The 19807-nt window shown below is 35.3% G+C and overlaps 2 protein-coding genes across 2 annotated transcripts; both read right to left on the bottom strand.

The window, feature by feature from the left end:
* Nucleotides 1–11056: 11056 nt before the first annotated feature.
* LOC116139517 (G-type lectin S-receptor-like serine/threonine-protein kinase SD3-1) lies at nt 11057–13930 on the bottom strand. The gene has a single exon (XM_031425179.1). The coding sequence runs from the start codon at nt 13671–13673 to the stop codon at nt 11250–11252; it is 2424 nt and encodes an 807-aa protein (XP_031281039.1). The 5' UTR covers nt 13674–13930; the 3' UTR covers nt 11057–11249.
* Nucleotides 13931–15729: 1799 nt separating this feature from the next.
* On the bottom strand, nt 15730–19555 carry LOC116139510 (IQ domain-containing protein IQM2). Its single transcript, XM_031425168.1, has 9 exons — nt 19494–19555; nt 18085–18586; nt 17875–17989; nt 17726–17791; nt 17533–17621; nt 17343–17433; nt 17025–17261; nt 16825–16926; nt 15730–16719 (listed from the first exon to the last, which is right to left on the bottom strand). Exons 2-9 carry the CDS (start codon nt 18561–18563, stop codon nt 15949–15951), a joined length of 1950 nt encoding a protein of 649 aa, XP_031281028.1. The 5' UTR covers nt 18564–18586; nt 19494–19555; the 3' UTR covers nt 15730–15948.
* Between the last annotated feature and the right edge of the window lie 252 nt (nt 19556–19807).

Genomic DNA, 19807 nt, shown 5'->3' with positions numbered 1-19807 from the left:
GTTAGTATATTGTAATTGACATAACTATAGACTGTATCTCCCCTACGTAAAACCTGTAACTATCAATGTAAAAAAAAAAAAAATTGCTCATTGTAGAACAGTCATCGGAAAAAATCACCGGTAAGTAAACATTCATCCAATTATCGTCAATCCAAGAAGGAGAAAACGACACAATCAATCAAACCCTCCAACCAAACCTCCAACTTTGGTCACCGGAAAACACCATCCTGCCCATATCAAACTTGCCAAATACACATATCAACCATCTTCAATCAAAACCATCAACCTCAAACCACACCATCAAATTGCCATTCAACATCACCAAATTTATCTGATCGCCAACAACGAAAAAAAAAACCGACATTTTGTTGATGTCTCAACTGTTGTCGTTGCCAACCTAGCCGAGAAAACTCCAATCTTCCTTTGATCTGCTGCTATTGTCACTTATCTGCCACCGACAACTCCAACCTATCGTCGATTTGCTGTAGAAAGATAAGTTTGTGTTTTTTTATCTTCAAATCTCTTATTCATTTTTTTTTTTTTTTTTGTTTCTTTTATCTTTAACAAACAAAAAAAAGTCAAATAGCCAAGGAGTCAAAGTAAAAAAACAAAAAAAAAGGTTAAAAAACAAAAACAAAAAAAGGGTACCCAAGTCAAGTCAAAAAAAAAAAAAAAATGTGTGGAGAAATTTTACGAAAAAAGTCGGTTGCAAACTTGGAAGCAAGTTACTCAGAGGTTAGACGAGAGGCGACTACACCCGACATGCTCAACAAAAAATAAAAGTTCTACTAATGCTGTTGTGGAAAAGAAAGTAGATGTCACATAGTCCTCATCATTTGTAGCCACTGCTGAAAATGATGGTAAGTCTTTCCATATGTGTACATCTATTTCTAATAATGCATGGATAATTGATTTTGGTGTTACTGGTCATATGACATTTGATTCTAGGCATGTTTCTAATCTTAAGTCATCCTCACAAAACTTTGTTTCTACAGCCAATGGTGAATCTAACCGGGCCATTGGAGAAGGATCATTAACCCTTAAAAACTTCATACACTTAGATTCTGTCTTAGTTGTCCCTAATGGTGGAAAAGTAACCCGCCCAGCCCGCAGCGGGTTATTGATTTTGGCGGGTCGGTCCTAACCCGCCCGCTAACAAAGGCAAGCCCGGTTAGGCTTGCCATTTTTTGGGGATTGGCTGGCCCAGCCCGGCTCATCAACCCTAACCCATCGGGTTAGGCTGCGGGTCAGGTCGGGTTAGCCCCCCTTTTTTGTTTTTTTTTCCTTTTATTTTGTTTTGTTTAATTAACTTTTCAAATGAATAATTAACAATTTATAAATGAATAAATGTAATTGTTTTTAGTTAACTTTTCAAATATCAATAATTCAATTAAATTATTATTATTATTTTTTTGTTAACATTTCAAATATTAATTCGATTTTAATACAATAAAATTGTAATATAAGAAAAATTAGATTTATTCATTTATCAAAAAATAAAATAAGAAATTATGTAACAACTACTGAAAACTAGGACAATGCATGCATAATAACAATATAAAATTGGGCCCCAAAAATTTCTTTTCATTAGAAATCATATGTCTTTTATACACAAAGATTACTGTTTACAAAAATGCATTTTAAAAGACAAAACAGGGGAAAACAGTGTAGCTAGTCCTCTTCGCTTGCCGACGCCCCTCCGACTGCGTCATCACCTAGAACCTGCATCCACAAAGGAAAATAACGGGGTGAGCACAAATAATGCTCAGTAAGTAAAACTCTCTAACTGTCTGTCCCCGTGTGTGACTCTTAATTCTTTCCTTTTCTAATTCTGTTTCTATTTCTGTTTCTAATAACATCATGGCCTCATCTTACCGGAGGTACGGCCGGATGGCGTTCACACAGCACCATCTCACTCTCTATGGCTATCGGGTGGAATTCACACAGTACCAACCCGTTCTTAGTGACTACCGAGTGAGGATCACAAAGCACCAACTCGATTCTTCTTAACTATCGGGTGGAGATCACCTAGCACCTACCCGTTCCTCATGAATTTTGGGTAACGTTCACCAAGCATTTACCCGTCTCTAGTCACTATCGGGGGATGATCACAAAGCATCAACCCGCTTCTACTAACTATTGGATGATGATCACAAAGCATCAAACCACTTATCTAATAACTAATCGGGTAGTGATCACAAAGCATCTACCCCATTTCTATTACTCATTGGGTGACGATCACAAAGCATCGACCCATCTCTAAGGGCTATTCGGATGATGATCACAAAGCATCAATCCGATTCCCATAACGGTCGGGTGATGATCACAAAGCATCATCCCAACTATACTACTCTTCTAATTCATTCTATTGTAGTATTTCTCAATGCTCTCTACCCTTAGAGTAGTTGTACCCACCAAGCTCTCTACTCATAGGGTATTTGCACACACAATTCTCTTACACTTTCTTAGGTCACTTTTCCATGTACAACTAGTGCCTATGGATGGTTCAACTTCACCAATGCACTTATGAGATGCCAACATGCAATGTTGCAAGAATTAAGGTTCATTACTCACACTCAAACCTCTATTAGGCATTTCATCAAACAACTCATGTGCACTATAAAACTCTATTATAGCCATGATTCTAAAACTTTTCTTAACCATCCAAAATGGGGAAAAACCCCTTCACAAAGCCATGAAAACCTGTCAAACAAAACACTTCCAAAAAGGGTTTCATAACACCCCTTCAAATCCATCTCAACTACCTTGTCAATCCAACAACCCATTTCTCATATTTGCAAGGTATTAACATTCACAAAGCATAGAAATCTCCATTTAATACTCCATACATGGCATATTACATGCACATCACATACATACATCATTTCTATCAAAACCCTAATCAAGAAATTTCATGAATCTCAACTTGGGTTGGGTTTTACTTACCTTGTTATGGAGAGACTTCACAAATTCTTCCTTTCACTTGTTTAGCTTGACTTTCCCTCTAATCTTAACCAAAAGAATGAAAACCCTCAAACTTCAATATGGGTTAAAACTCCCAAATCACACAACTTAAGTAGAGATTCTTACCTTAGGAAGCCTTAGGTTGCTTTTCTACCTCAAATCACTTCAAAAACCCCTTGGAAATCCTTGATCAAAAGAGAAGAGAAGTTGAGAGGAAGAAGAATGAAGAGTTGCGTTTGAGAAGAAGAAATGAGGGGTTTGTTAATTCTAATTCCTTTTAATGAAATTTAAACACAAGCATTCCCATTTTGCCCTTACTCTTCTTTGGGAATTCCATCTATATCCTTTGATTCATTACAAACTCACCCCCATATCAACACATTCTCCATGAAAAATCCTTACAATTAACTCCCCACTTTTCCTGCTAATTAGGGGTAGAATGGTCAAATTGCCCTTAGGGAAGAAAATATCTAAAACTCAATCAACATTTTATTCGGGCTGTCGCCGCGGCGAAGAAACTTCTGTCGCCGCGGCGAAACCGTCCAGAGAGTTTCCGGTGGTTTCAACACATCTTCGCCGCGGCGAAGATTCTTCTTCGCCCCGGCGAAGCTCGGCATACTACACTTCTTCTAATTTTAACCCATTTCAAGGCAATTAATCCACACAACACTCATACTAATAACTATCAAACAGTATTACCAAAAACAACTCAAATGAGGGCGAAAGAGGAAACAATAACTACGTACCTCAAGTGGGGCGTTACAAATTACAACAATTATTGCCTCGTTAAAAACCTCACCAAGAAAAACTCAATGGGACAAAAACTTGGTAAACAAAAAAGAGTGCAATAATTGACAATTAATTTACAAGTTATAATTTACAAAACAACTAATTTGGGGGTGGTTGACTAGGACCTCTCTCATCCGTATCATCTATATTACAAAATTGAAATGATTCTATTAAAGTATCGTCGACAACCTCGTATTGATCTTGATGGTGCGACGGCTCCCAATCTCGAAGACATGTGAGGACTTTAATCATTTTTGGAGAAAGTTTAGTCCTCCTTTCATTTAAAATTCTTCCACTTGCACTAAATGTTTGTTCGGATGAGACGGTTGAGACAGGAACAGCGAAAACATCCAAGGCAAGTCTTGATAATACCGAAAAAATACATTTTCTGGCTTTCCAATATTCTAAGACATCAAAGTTGGCACTCTGTTGTAGATCTGCTAGAAACATTTCGGGGGTTGCCAAATATTGTTGAAGCTCATTACTCTGTGACTGCATGGAGTACAGTATATTAGTTGTTGTTGGTGGTGGTGGTGCTTCTGAAGAGGAGGTTGTGCTTCAGATTCGGGTCATCTTCGGCCTATTCAGTGCACTTCCAGAGTAGAAGTCTTCATTTGTTTCTTCTGATGCAGCTTCCCTAGATATTTCGCCTCTTTGCAAGTTCCCATACCTATTTTTATATTGGAAATATGCTTCTGCAAGACAATTTTTTACCTCTCCTATTTGATTGGCATATGCTTCTGTTTGTAAATTTTCACTTAAATTGTCTAAACCATTTTCTAAACCTGCTAATTTAATTTTAAGATCAAATATAGCACCTAAACAATAAAGAAAATGAATGGGTTCCTAATATTTTTAAAAAAAAAATTCCATTGCCTTTATTGGTTCCTTTAAAATTTCATTGTTTTTGTTTTTTGTAAACAATTCTGAAATTTTTATAATTGTATGTATTACCAATGGATTAGTAGGATAATACACACTAGAAAGTTGTAAAGTGGATTGGTAAAAAATTTTAAGAAAAAAATGAAATATTTTAGCTATATGCCAATCATTTTCTACCAAATATTGAGGACCTCTATTATTTGCTACAAAATAACTAATTAAATTAGCATAAGGTAAACATAAATCAAGCATTAAATAAGTATTATTCCATCTAACAGGCATGTCTAATGCAAAAGTTCTAGGAGACATATTTGATTTTATACAAACATCTTGAAATTCAACATTTCTTTTATTACTACCAGTGATCCAAGCTAAACAATCCCTAATTCTATCAAAATTTTCTTTAATTGTTTTCATACCACTTTTCACAATTAAATTAATAATGTGACATGCACAACGTTGTTGAAAAAACTTCAAATTGTTATAAAAAGGATAATTACTTTGAAAAAAATATATAGTTATAGTATTAGCACTTGCATTATCTAAAGTTAAACTTATTACTTTATTAACAATATCATAATCTTCTAAAACTTCAACAATTTTATTATAAATTTGTTGACCACTATGATCCACATCCATTAATCTAAATCCTAATAAAGATTTATTTAATTTACATTCGTTATCAAAATAATGACTAGTCACACAAATATAATCTTGTTTAGTTCTACCACTCCAAATATCGGCAGTTAGAGTCACACTAACATGACAACTATGTATTTTATTTTTTAATTCTAATTTCATTTTCCTAAACAATTTTATTAAATCATTTCTAGTTGCAGTTTTAGAATAACTTTTAAATCCTAGAAAAAATGAATTTTTAATAAATCTTTCAAAATATTTATCTTCAGCCAAATTAATAGGTTGATCAGTTGCAGCAATATATAAAGCTAATTGTTTCCTATATACATCAGAATTATAACGTCAAGTAGTACCCATATTAGTTATTTGAGTTTGACTGGTTTCTCTATTTCCATGTTGAGCAATATGTTTATTAGCATGTCTTTTTAAAATACTAGTACCATTACCTGAATCAGCTTTATAAACATTTCCACAATACTTGCATCTTGCTTTCTTCACTTGAACTCCATTTTCTACCTCGTAAAACTTATCGAAATGCGCCCAAACGTCTGATGTATGTCTGTCATCGCTTTCGACAGCAGTTGATGAACCCGCTTCAGCTTGAGATGAAGTTGGATGAGGACGACTTCTAGAACCACCAGGAGCTGTAGGTGTAGCAGCATGGGGAGGAATCGAAGGCATATTTTGAGGTGTATCGAATTCTGAGACTAGGAAAGCCGGACTATTTGAATCTCCTCCTGCATTTATGTTAGTAAATTCAGCGGGACTAGGACTAGGATAGTAGTTTCCTTCATCATTGAAATTGATGGGAGAGAAATATTTATCCATTGTAGTTGAAAAAAAAAATTGATGTAGAAGAAATAAAAAATTAAAGAAGGAGAATTGGAATATGGAAAATTGGAAATATGAATTGAAAATTGCAAAAACTAATAAAAATTAAAATAAGAGCAAATTGATAACAAAGAGATTAAAAGAATAATTGAGAGATTAGAGATTAGAGAAAATGAGAGAATTTGAGAATTTGAGTTGTGAGAAAATATAAGAGTTTAGGGCCAATTTATAGAAAAAAATGGGAAAAGAAAATGACAAAAAAGACCCCTCCAACTGCTATAAAACGGCTATATTTCAAGGGTAAAAGGGGAATTTGAAAAAAAAAATTTGTTTTTTTTTTAATTTTTTTTTTGGCCAACCCGCGGGTCAACCCGGCGGGCTGGCGGTCCTTTTTTCAAAAAGGACAAAATAGCAACCCGCGGGTCGCCAAGTTGCAATATATCAACCCGGCCCGCCCGGGGGTTGCATGAGGGTTGGGTTCAACCCGGCCCGCCATATTTGCAGTCCGGGTTGAACCCTCTTTAATGTGGGCCGAGTTAAGGTTGACTTGCCTAACCCGGCCCATTTGTTCCACCACTAGTTGTCCCATCCTGAAATTATAACTTGTTGCCAGTCTCTAAAATAACCAAAGCCTTATCTTGTGTGGTGATTTTTTTGCCTGAATTTTGTGAGTTTAAGAGCATTCAAACAAAACAGACTATTTGTCAGTATTAGATTAGGGCAATTGTATTACTTGGATTTAGAGTCAAAAAGCTCTTCCATGTTATAGCAGGTTATGATAATAGATTACTCTAAAAGGAATAAACAAAAATCTGACATCTGGTTATGGCATCGACGTCTCGGACATGCTTCATTCAGTTATCTGAAGAAACTTTTTCTAATTTTGTTTGAAAAAAATGATATTAATAACTTCCGCTGTGACGTTTGTGAACTATCAAAAAGTCATCGAGTCCTATTCCCAATAACATTAAACAAAAGTCTAAGTCCTTTTATGCTTATACATTCAGATGTTTGAGGGCCATCACAAATTACTACTTTAGGTGCATCCCGTTGGTTTGTTACTTTTGTTGATGATTGTATAAGGATGACTTGGGTATGTTTAATGAAATCCAAAAGGGAGGTTAATTTGCTCTTTTAGAGATTTCACAAAATGGTTCATACACAGTATAATGCATAGATTCAGGTCCTCTGAAGTGATAATGGAGGAGAATATCAAAGTTCATATCTTCAACACATGGTATCATTCATCAGATTAGTTGTCCCAACACACCCCAACAAAATGGTGTTGTTGAGCGAAAAAATCAACAGTTATTGGAGGTCGTTCGTGCCTCATTAATAGAAGCTCACATGCCGTTATCTTTTTTGGGAGAAACACTTACTTTTGCAGCCTACCTAATCAATCGGGTGCCCTCTAGTTCTATTGGGTTCTAGACACCTTTTCAGGCTCTTGGTAAAGCAGTGAATGCTCCAACGATCCCGAACTCTCCACCTCATTTTTTGGCTATATCGTTTTTGTTCACCTCCATAAAAATCAACACAATAAGTTGTCCTCTCGTGCATTGAAATGTGTTTTCGTTGGGTATGGTGTTCATCAAAAGGGGTATTGATGTTATCATCCTCCAACTCAACAAACGTTTGTGACAATGGATGTTGTTTTCCATGAAGAATTGATGTATTTTCCTTCTGAGTTTGAACTTCAGGGGGAGTATTGTGAGGAAGAAATTCAGACTTTTAACTATGTCGTTCAAGATGTTGTTCAAGATATGGGAGACTATGAGTCATAAACTAGACCTGTTGTTCAACAAGAAGATGAAGTGGATGATGAAAATGTGGAGGTGGTATCAAACCCGTCTGTAGAAACTTCTCAGTCCGAGTCTCTCATTCCTGGTATGTCACAATCACCATCTGTTGAGAATATTCTTGATTTAGAGTCTAAACCAATTGAGTATGAGCCAATTAGGAAACAGTTACCACCACATAATACTAGAGAGATTCCCAAACCAACATACGAACCTGAGCTATCTAGTAAGGTCAAATACCTCATGAGTCATTATGTGTCTAACCATCGTTTGTCAAAGTCAAATTTGTCATTTGTGAATCAATTATCTGTTATATCTATTCCTAACAGTGTGTAGGAAGCCTTATCTAATCCAAAATGGAAAGTTGTCATGAATGAAGAGATGAAATCGTTACAAAAGAATGAGCCTTGGGAACTTGTTGATCGTCCACCAAGTAAGAAGACCGTTGGATGTCGATGGGTTTACACTGTGAAATATAAAGCTAATGGTATGATTGAATGATTTAAAGCAAGACTAGTAGCAAAGGGGTACACCCAAACTCATGGGATAGACTATACATAGACATTTGCACCTATAACCAAAATCAACATAGTACGTGTCTTATTATCCTTGGATGCAAACCTGGATTGGCCATTACAGCAGTTCGATGTAAAGAATGCTTTCCTACATGGAGAATTGTCTGAAGAGATCTATATGGATCCTCCACCAGGGTGTATTCTTCCAGTGAGGCATAGCCAAAAGGTTTGTAAGTTAAAAAAAGTCATTGTATCGGTTAAAACAATCTCTGAGAGCATGGTTTGGGAGGTTCACCAAAGCTATGAAGTTTTTTAGCTACCATCAAAGCAATTCAGATCACACACTGTTTCTTAAAAAACAACAAGGAAAGATCACTGTACTTATTGTGTATGTGGATGATATGGTGGTTACAGGAAATGATCCAGAAGAAAGGAAGACTTTACAAAAGTACTTATCAGAAGAATTCGAGATGAAGGACTTAGGTTCTTTGAAGTATTTTCTCGGAATCGAAGTGTCTTTAACTAACATAGGTATCTTTCTCTCACAAAGAAAGTATGTCTTGGATGTACTGTAGGAAACTGGTATGTTAGCATGTCAACCAGCTGATACACTAATTGAAGAAGGTTTAAAATTAGGAGTCGAGACTGATCAAGTACCAGTTGACAAAGGGAGATACCAGAGACTTGTGGGAAGATTGATGTACTTGTCTCACACTAGGCCAAATCTTGCTTATGCATTGAGTATAGCCAGTCAATTCATGCATAATCCTGGAAAGCAGCATATGAACGTAGTTATGCGTATCTTGAGATATTTAAAACATGCTCCTGGAAAGGGAATCTTATTTTCTAAAAGCAAGGACTACCAAAATGTGAATGCATATACTGATGTTGATTAGGCTGGAGCAGTGGATGACAGATGATCTACTTCTAGTTATTTCACTTTTGTAGGAGGTAATCTAGTCTTGAAGCAGAATTTAGGGGAATGGTACTTGGGATTGGTGAAGCTTTGTGGCTAAGATTTCTGCAGCAAGATTTGGGTTATCATTCTAATCAACCAATCTAGTTATATTGTGACAATAAAGCAGCATGTGATATTGCTCATAATCCAATTCAACATGATCGTACGAAGTATGTTAAAGTAGATAGATTTTTCATCAAAGAAAAACTGAATGAAAAGATTATTAAATTGCCCAAGATTCGATCAGAGGATCAATTGGCCGATATTCTTACCAAGGTTGTCTCCAAACGTATTTTCTTATAGGTTTTAGACAAGTTGGACATGTGTGACATCTACACACTAACTTGAGGGGGGGTGTTGAGATTTCTTGAATATTTCCAAAATATTATGTAATATCTTAATTTTGTCAGTTTTAGGATACTCATAATATTTTTGATATCCTGTAATCTCCTAATTATGTTGGTATATTGTAATTGACATAATTATGAGATTTTGTAGATTGTATCTCCCTTATATAAAGCCTGTAACTATCAGTGTAAATATCAATGAATTGAAATATCCAATTTTTCACAATAATTTCATACCAAATTTTGGTTAAAAGTCACTTAATTGGTTATGTAATTTGATAACCTCTAATATATTAATATCATCATACAAGATATTATTTATCCATGGTTCATATGGATGAATAGGCAATATTGCCTTACAGAGTATCAAATTTTCGTAAGTTATATAAAGGGATGATCCAATGGTACTAACACCTTAGTTCATTGTCAAGATATTATGGGATTTTGTCATTTACTCACCTCAAATAGTAAGACTTAAAACATGTTCCTCTTGAGTCTTGATCCGAACTTGGTTATTCATCCTTATCAATGATCAATAAAAAGGACACGTTCGAGCCTCACTATTTGAGGTGGAAAGGAGACAAAAATCTCACAATAATTTGACAGTGGACCGGAGTGTTACATCAATCCTAAACCATTAATTGAACTTGACAAGTGTTCTAGCCCAATTAAAGGGTAACTCATGTCAATTTTATCACAAATTATTGGACCCATAAATTTCAACTATACTTATAATTCTGAATAAATTTTGTACGAAGTTCAGTACATTGAAAAATAGTTTTGATGATTCTAAAAATGGTCAATCTTTATAAATTTTTGTAAGTTATATTATCTGTTTTGGACCCATTTATACTTCACTGAAAATATTTTCAAAAAAAAAAAAATGAATGAATTAGTCCTAAATATGTCATTATAACAATATTCAAAAAGTTCATAAATGAAGCATAGCAATCAAGTGTATACCATTTGCTTATTAATGCATGTTAACATTTTCTTCATAAATCTAACTTTGATACATCAAAAGTTACTTCATTAATACATCTTTTCTTAGATTTTTGGTCCCAAAAGTTATCTCTAACATGTAAATCGTTGAAAGATGTTCATATCATCTTACAATATCAATTTGTTGAATGTGGTCCGAGTTGACCCCAGCAATTTTAGAACTCCCCACAAGCTTTATACACAAAGCATTCCTAAAGGCAAATCATAAGCTCCATTTGCATGTTCATGTTTCGTAGTGAAGCAACATTCCAATGCACAAGCAATTAAAGAAGAAAGTAAAAGGATGTTCATATTGTGTGGTTTTCAATTCAAATGAAAAACAAGCTTTTGATTTAGATTTGAAGAGTGCCTACATTGTCAAAGTTTCTTACATATCATTCCAGGGCTCAATCCTGCAAAAATATTGAACCCCGGAAGATTTCTAGAGTATCACAAAGAAAACTTGAGGTGTGAAGAATTACACAGTTAGTACATCATTGCTATTTGAAGATCAAAGTCACTTTCTTCTACTTCCAAATCTCAGTTAAGATTTAGATTCTTCAACCTGATCCAGTGTAATAGTAAACGTTGATGGGGGCCTATCTACTGAATATGTACCTTCTAACACCTTAACCACTTCGCCAATGGAAGGTCGTAAAAATGGTTGGTTTTGCATACACCATAAAGCTATTCTCACAGCTCTTTCTACTCCTTCAGACTCCTCCAGTTTCAGTTCTTTATTCATACTGTTAGCTAAATCCTGCACATTGATGTCCGCAATGTCCTGCTTGCATGTCACTATTTGTAGTAGCATTTCTCCAAACATGTAGATATCTCTCTCTGATAGAGACTCTGAAGAAGAAGCTGCCTCCATTCCAAGTAAGCTTTTAAGCCCGAAATCTGTCAATTTAGGAACTAACTTTTCATCAAGCAAAACATTTTCAAGCTTCAGGTTCCCATGTGCAACACATTGCTGACACTCTAAGTGCAAATAGGCAAGGGCTCTTGCAACTCCAAGAGCTATGTCAAGCCTCTGCTGCCAATTCTGTTCGTTCTGAACCTGCTCCATTTTGAATAACCAGTTATCAAGAGAGCCATTTGGAATATACTCATATAGTAGAATTGTGTGCTTAGGCTCGAAACAGAAGCCTTTTACAGACACAAGATTCCGGTGGTGCATTGCACCCAATGTAGAAACTGCCATTTTGAAATCCTTTTCAGTTGCTACATAATTGAGCACCTTAGCAATGACTGGAACTTTGTTGGGAAGTATACCTTTGTAAATAGAGGGGCCAAGTTGATCCCCGAAGTTGGCAGTCAGCTCGACTACCTCTTCATAGGACAATCTGATGAGAACACTGTAATGTGGGTTCATTTGAGCATCTTTTCCAAAAGGGATTCTTGTTTGAGCCTTAATTTGCTTTCTCCGGTAAATAAACAAAAACACAAGAATCTCAATGCTCAGAAAACCCGACCCTGTCACAAAAACTATCAATGCAATAGCTCCCAGAAAACTTTTACCGTCAGCCCCACGTTCAGTGAATTCTATAGGTGAAAGAGGAATTGCCTTGGCCATATCATGTGGATTTACTCCTTGAGCAGAAACTGCCTGAGGGACCAAACACACCTTCAAGAACGAAGTTGCAGGATAAGAGGGTTTCCTATATCCACTAATAAAGCTGGTTCGTTTGACAGTGCAAACTCCCGAACCATCATTCTTCGAAGTTACTGCTATGCAAGATGAGTCATTGGAGCAGTACTCTTTACAAGCTTTCTCACTGAGCATCATATCAACATCTCGAGGAGGATAAAGACCATAAAGAACAGTATGCCTCTGAACCATCATGCTGGTTTTTGTCTTGCAGTTCCCCAAATCCACCATTTTTTGGCACCCAGAACTAGGCGCATCCACATCAGGAAAATCATTTTTCCAACTGAAAGGATTCTCATACAGACAATCACAAGTAGGTCCTGTGGAATTGTACCCACATAAACTATACAAACCGCAAGAACCAAACACATTGCATTGGTTCTCGACTGCTTGCCACCCTATCTTCCATTCATGTGCCGCATTGTCCCATGAGTAAATCCTCAGATTCCCATCTGAATCAATCCTAAGATGCCTCAAAACCACAGAAGCATCTCCAAAATCCTTACTGGATATGGACCAAATGGTTTTATCACTAGCATCAAGTAGAACCAAAACACCACTAGAATCAAATCTTGCTTCCTTGATAACCCCATCATAGGGTCTCAAATGGGCCCTCCAGTATGTCACATTGTTTTCCCACACAAGGGCAAGCTCACCAGAGCGGCGTATCACAAAATTATAATAACTAGTGATGGATTTTGTTGAAGGGGCTCTAAGGCTTTGAGGAAAACGGAAAGACTGACCAGGAAGAAGAGTGTTTGTAGGACTATTAAAGCTCTCCCAAACCACATTCTCTCCATTGCCAATTAGTACCAGGTTCCCACTGTTCAAAAGAGTCGCTTTTTGAACACCTAAACTAGATGTGTTACTACTCCAAACAATCAAACCACTAGGGTTTTCAACTAAAACCATCCTACCATCCATGTTAAGCCTAATTGTGGAGTTCTCAGGCACTCTAAGACCTCCACCAACAGTCCAAATAGGCAAATTTGCAACTTTATCTCCTAAGTTATACCTTACCCCCACACCATATCCATCAACAAAACCATCTTTTGAACTAAAATCCAAGAAACCAAATGCAAAGACTCCATTTTGAGACACCCAAGTTTTACTTTTATCAAACCCAGAAATCTCAAAACCAAGAGGAACTGAAACCATAGCTAACTCATCACAGACCCCACAAAAACAAAACCCCAGAAGCAGAATCACAGCAAAAACAGAAGCAAACTCATGAAAGCAACAATCTTTACACCTCTTACCTCCAAAATGCTTGAAGGGTATCTGAGAATTCAGCTCTCTCACCCAAAACTCACACATTTCAGCTGCAAAATGTGGCAAGTTCAAAGTTGAAAAACACTCACACACACCCCAGAAAGAGAGAATATCTGAAGGTTTCACATAAAGTCATGAAAGAGAAGACAGAAAAGGAGGCATGAGTGGGTTGGGGTTCAACTTTTGATACAAAGCGAGTGAATTTTGAATGTTGGGAGCTACAATGAGGAGAGAATGATACAAAGTTTGAGTCTTTCTGAGGGAACCAATAGTGTTGTTTTCATAGTTTTCTTCCACTAACTACAGTGTATGGATTTTGTACACAACTTTTTGCCCTCCACTGAGCTATATGGATTTTGTACAAAACTTTTTGCCCTCCACTGAGCTAACTTACATTATATTTCACGACAGCTCTTCCAAATTTTGCCTGTTTTTTTGCACTCCATTCATTTTGCTTTCACCATGGGTGAAAATTATTTGAAGGCAATAAGGTTAAGCTATAGGATTTAGATACTTTTATGGGGTTTGCTTAATTACATTGGGTCCCTCTTTGTATCTAAACTTCCCATTTACATCCCTGCCACGTGTGCCATCATCAGTTTCTTGAAAACAGTGATTAAAATAGTGGATACTAAAAATCTTATAATATTCTTGAAAACACCTTTAAATCATATAATTTGGGCTAATAATACTCCAATAAGATATTATAAATTATTTTAATCTGAATTTTGTTTAAAAATTATAGTAAATTTATTTTCATATATTAATAAAAAAACTAAAGATAAGGGAGATAAGTGGTCAGTATTGATATTAGATGGATCTAAGAAATATAATGTAAAGTATAGGGGGTAGTATGGTTTTATACTATAAAATTATGATGTCACTGAAGCAAAATCTTGGTAAAATCATTGGACCTATGACCGTTTTGGCACCCTATGGTCTTATCAAGTTGACTTAAATTTAATAATAATAATAATAATAACATAACATTATAATTATGAATTTAACATAACACGACATAAAATACTATAACATACAAAATATGGTAAAATATTCATTATTTAAGAAGAGTCACGGATATTCCTGTTTCTCATAAATAAATTCATATAAAGTAAAATGATTTATAATTTGTCTAAAGTGATGACATTGTTCGTAGTATAATGTTATATTATTACAAATGTATGATTTCTATTATGTACACGATTATGTTCGAGAGTTGATGGGGTAGTTGGTAAAGTTTAAGATACTCCGATCATATCGTATCAAATAAAATCATGTCATGTATTTAACTTGTTTTTCTTTCGTTAAATTTTGTTTGACTAGTCTATAGAATATGCCATATTATTCTATCTTTGTTCTTATCGCTCACCTTACCATTATGAGAAAGTAATTTTGCATATTTTCAATTATTTTTTAATTAGTATTTTTGCAATTATTTTATTTTTAGATAATAATATCAAGCTTTTATGAAAATTTTCAAATTCAAACATCTTAAGATGATATGGTATGGTATGATATAATCTTGTAACTTTGGGCTTAATCTCACAAATATTAAGGCGCATAATGCCTACCAAAAATAAATAGAAGCCCAAACCCACAAAGCTTGTGTTCAAAAATTCATCAAGGTTGAAATATTTTAAAAAAATATTAATTAATCTGTCAGTTTTATAGAACAAAAATGGACCGACCTAGATGTAAAATGTATGTATCATACTATTAACTCACAAATTAAATCTAAACTATGTTCAGTGGCAAGTTAAAAGTGGAGGCAAAAAAATACAAATTATTGTGGGGAGCAGCATCTTTTCTACTTTAATTATTACATTTTTGGAGTTGCATACAAAATCATTTTATGCAATTGGTTCTATCCCAAAGGACAAATTCTTCCTGTTGTTGATGTTCTTCAATAATGTCACACACTATTAGATTGAAAATAATTCTTTTTTTCTTTTCTTTTTTTAATTTATGCAATTAAATGAAACTTCGTTTCACTATAATACAAGTATTTTTAATCCGAAAACCTTCTGTAAATGTCCTCTGGCTATGGACTAATGCTGAATGTGTAATGGTTTCAAAAGTGAAAGCAAATGCAATATCAGAAAGAATGGGCATTTCTTTTGTATTGAAAGGGCATCAAAGCCTCAAAATTTTCCAAGTGTATAAGGAGAATGAACAAAAAGAAAAGTGTGTACATGATTGTAATTGAAAAGAATTAAAAGAATTCCTATCATCTTCTCTATTCACAGAAAAGAATTTGATCATTTACTACTTGAAACTAATATATATTTGGTCATGATTTTCTGCTCAATGGAGAAGACTCCTAGAATGGTGAATGGTTGTTATTGTTAACCAAGTTTTCTTTTTCAGGCACTGGTAGACTCACAGTTGCTTCAAGTTTCCCACCAGGACCCATCGGTGAGCGCCCATTTGAGCTTACGCCATCCAAGTTTTTAGAGGAAAAGCATAAGGAAGATCTAAAATATGCGGCACTTCTTGGAGACAAGTTTACCTTCTCCAGAGCCCTGAATTGAAGCTCAGAGGGATAGTCCCTCACGCAGCCAATGCGCGGTCCTGCTCCTGTTGTCCATTTAAAAGATAATTGCTTCCCCAATTGATAGGACTTCATTCCTTTATGTGAATTAATTCTTTGGAGAATCGCTTCTTGAGGAACCGCTTCTATTTGCTCTTCGTCTGACTGCTTTTGCTTTGGATCCATTTTGTTCTGTTCAGGAGTAACTATAGAATGTGAATGATTCACTGGAGACTTGGCTGATAACTTCTTGCTACTTGACTCATCATTGGAGTTGTCACTCTCTACTCTCTCGAACAACTCACTCCTTTTCGGTATTTCAAGACTTGCCAACTTCCTACTAAAATTGTTGAAGCTCCCTAACTTGGGCAGTTCCGATAAAGCAGTTGTTATATGTTCCACTGAGTCGGTTTTTTCTTCATTCAACTCTTCGACATTGGTCTCATCAGTCTCTAATCCATCGAGCACCCGAGTCAAATCCTCTTCGGAGGAGTGGTTCCTACTATGCATACTGGTTCTTTGTTTATCATCTGAGCTTTCTTCTCCATCTACTGGACTCATCTGAGAACAAAAGAAAAGTTGGCATTTTAGAGTGAGCTCTTTTACTTCTCTCAATTTAGGAAACTTATAGCATCGTAAAAAGAATTTACACCTCTATATTCTTACCTGGACATTTGTGATATCAACATTGTTCTCTTTAAGGAATGAAAGGAAGTCCTCAAAATTTTCTTCCGTAGGCCGATAGTGACCACTGTGAGGCCAAACTGCCTGTTAAGAAGAGACAGCAAATTATCATAAGAGACCAAACATAAAAGAGAGAAAAAATAAGAAAAAAAGAAATCGACAAACTAGTATTGTAGCTATACCTTAAGCTCGCCATTTTCGACAATTACTCTCCCAGCAGCCATTGTTGCTCCTCCAGCCAAGAAACTAGAATGCTGAAATGTCCCTTTCTTCTTTTTGCCAACATAAAAGGTTTTTGATGTGCTAAGGACGAAAATCCACTTAGCGTCACTGTCATCAAATGTGTGCAAGATCTCTCCTGTCTGTTTGTAATAGAATTTGCCATTCTTTACATAAACTTCATAGGCCTTCCTTTCCATCTGTATATAGGAATCAAATTATCAGTAAAGTTTTAAATATTAGATCTTATGATAAAGGATGACCAAGAAATAGAGGCTCACCGGGCCAAGATACTTGATACACTGCGTCTGAAGCTTTGATCTAGGGCATTTTTCAATAAGATTTACTTCCCTTCCTTCCCCTATATCCAGCCTGCATTATCAATACATGTATATTTACTATTAATTTCTTGACATCTGGAAATATAATTCTAATTTATCGAGAAAAAAGGTTTTGGTTAAAGAGTGTTACCAGTAAAAGAAAGGTTCTCTACTCTTGCTATGAAGCCATTTGTCATAATAAAAGTGTAGATTATGTCCATAACGATGCCTTGGATCAATCTGTTTAACATGAATGATAAAGAATGATCAGTAACAGCCAACATAATAATAGTTATATATTAACTTTATTTGCATATCAAATTCACATTTATGAATTGACTTACTGCTTCGAGCCAGTGTTGTAAAGCAAGTTTTCGAGCTTTGTCATTCTTTGATAAACCTTTTCCAACCTGAAAAATCAAAGAAACAGTTAGACACTGGAAGCAAATCATAATCTTTATTGAAATCACTTATCTATCTACCAAAAGCTTACCTTAGCAGCTCTGTTTTTTGCTCTCGACCACCGAGAAATGGCAGTTTCATGTTTCTCAATATCAAAGAAGGATATAGAACTACGCTTGAGTTCAGCAAAATCTAAGAGCTTCCACCTATAAACAGCACAAATAGTTGAGTTAGAATCAGGTAAAAACATATAAAATTTTGTGAAAAGACAAGTTTAGGACATGTAAAACAATATACACACCAGCTTTGCTCAACAAGAACAGCACAATCTGCTAGCTTCCTTCTGGTTCGGAAACTTTTGTAGACTTTCTGTAATTTTATTGCGGCTTGATGTTTGGGATTGCAGGGATCCAAAACTGGTAATTGCTGGACTGTCTCTACAGAATTATCTGATCTCGGAGAACAATTATCCATTTCGAAACTCTTTTTTCTGATTAACTTAATGGATTCATCCTTTTCTTTGTCAGTCAAGGAAGATGTAAGGGAGATCATTGCCTCCAATTCGCTTTCTTTAAAGCTAACAGATCCTTCTTTTATCATCTTTCCAGCACCTAAGGATTTCAATATTGTTGGTTCCATATCTTCACTTTTGAAACTAATGGATCGAACCGGAGTTTTTACTTCCTTATCTCCAAAACTAATGGATTTTACTATGACTGATTCTAAGCCAGTTTCAACATCACTGTACTCAGCAAATGGGCAGGAAATATTGACCCCCATTTCCACTTATCTGCTTTAGATTCCTGCAAAAACAGACCAATACATGGAATTAGTATCCAAAAACAAAAAAAAAAACAAAAATACTGAGAACAAAACTTTCCCGGCTATCTAAAACTAAATCAATTTTCATAAGGTAAATCCATCAAGAAACAACATAAATCTAAAGATGTACCAATTATTAAACAAAAACAAGCCTATTGATCCGCAAAACCTTTGAAAATTCATATATAAAACATTAAAATGAAAGATTATTTGATCAAACAAACCCATATGAAAGAGATTGGATCTCAAACACACTTTACCCACAACCAATTCATTAACACAAACAACAACAAAAACAAAAACAAAAGAATCCCATTTTCATGTAATCATCAAGATCAAGAATAAAACCAAGAAACCAAGAAGACCCTTTACTCAGAAACCAATTCAGAAACAAAAACACGAAAAAGAAACAAAAAGAAAAATAACAAACCCATCTCAGAAAACAGCAAGAGAAACAAAACCAACATTGCAAAAAAAATGTATTTGCATAGCTCTCAAGTCTCAACCATGAACTAAACAAACATCACAAAAATGAAAAGCACCAGACCAGAACAGAACAAAGGAGTAACCTTTAAATTTTAAGAACATTCAAATGAAAGATTTTAAATGATCAAACAAACCCATGAACAAAAACCTCGGATCTCAAACACCCGTTACTCAAACAAATTCAGAAACGAAAAACACCAAGAACAAGACCACCCCATTACCATGTAATCAGAAACAAACCAAGAATAAAAACCAACATTGCAAAAAAAAAAAAACCAAACCAAACAAAACAAAAGCATTTATTTATCATTTCAAAAGGTCTCAACAAGGAACAGAAACACACCACAAGCACAAAACAAAAGAAAGGACACAAGCTTTTGCAAGAAAGAGTAAGCATTATACCTTGATTGAGGAGTGTAGATAGGATAATAATGGCAAACGAATTCCGGGTCTAAAAGGTGGAGAGTTTAGGTGATCTTGGTTGGTCTTATTTGATGTGAAGCTAAAATAAAAGGCCACCTTTGGTAACCTCGTCCTTAGATTGAATGAGAGTAGTTAAGCATAAAAATATAAATGTACATATATATATATATATATAGAGAAACATAAAGTGAAGTCGAGTTTCAGTCTTCAGAGGAAGAGAGAGAGAGAGAGAGAGAGACAGAGGAGATTGTTTTCCAACCACGTGGAGAAGACTATGTAATAATATGAAGCTT

The sequence above is a fragment of the Pistacia vera genome, unplaced genomic scaffold (assembly GCF_008641045.1).
Source record: "Pistacia vera cultivar Batoury unplaced genomic scaffold, PisVer_v2 Contig351, whole genome shotgun sequence".
Lineage (NCBI taxonomy): Eukaryota > Viridiplantae > Streptophyta > Magnoliopsida > Sapindales > Anacardiaceae > Pistacia > Pistacia vera.
The sequence above is the reverse complement of the archived record's forward strand: the minus strand, read 5'-3'. Positions and strand labels throughout refer to the sequence as shown.

What these genes read in the sequence shown, in the direction of transcription:
- LOC116139517 (XM_031425179.1), bottom strand. Translation starts at nt 13,673, where the DNA reads ATGTGTGAGTTTTGGGTGAGAGAGCTGAATTCTCAGATACCCTTCAAG.
- LOC116139510 (XM_031425168.1), bottom strand. Translation starts at nt 18,563, where the DNA reads ATGGGGGTCAATATTTCCTGCCCATTTGCTGAGTACAGTGATGTTGAA. An exon ending in AGAGAACCTTTCTTTTACTG is followed by an intron (nt 17,434 to 17,532) that starts GTAACACTCTTT and finishes TTGATAATGCAG; the next exon opens with GCTGGATATAGGGGAAGGAA. An exon ending in GTATCAAGTATCTTGGCCCG is followed by an intron (nt 17,262 to 17,342) that starts GTGAGCCTCTAT and finishes TCCTATATACAG; the next exon opens with ATGGAAAGGAAGGCCTATGA.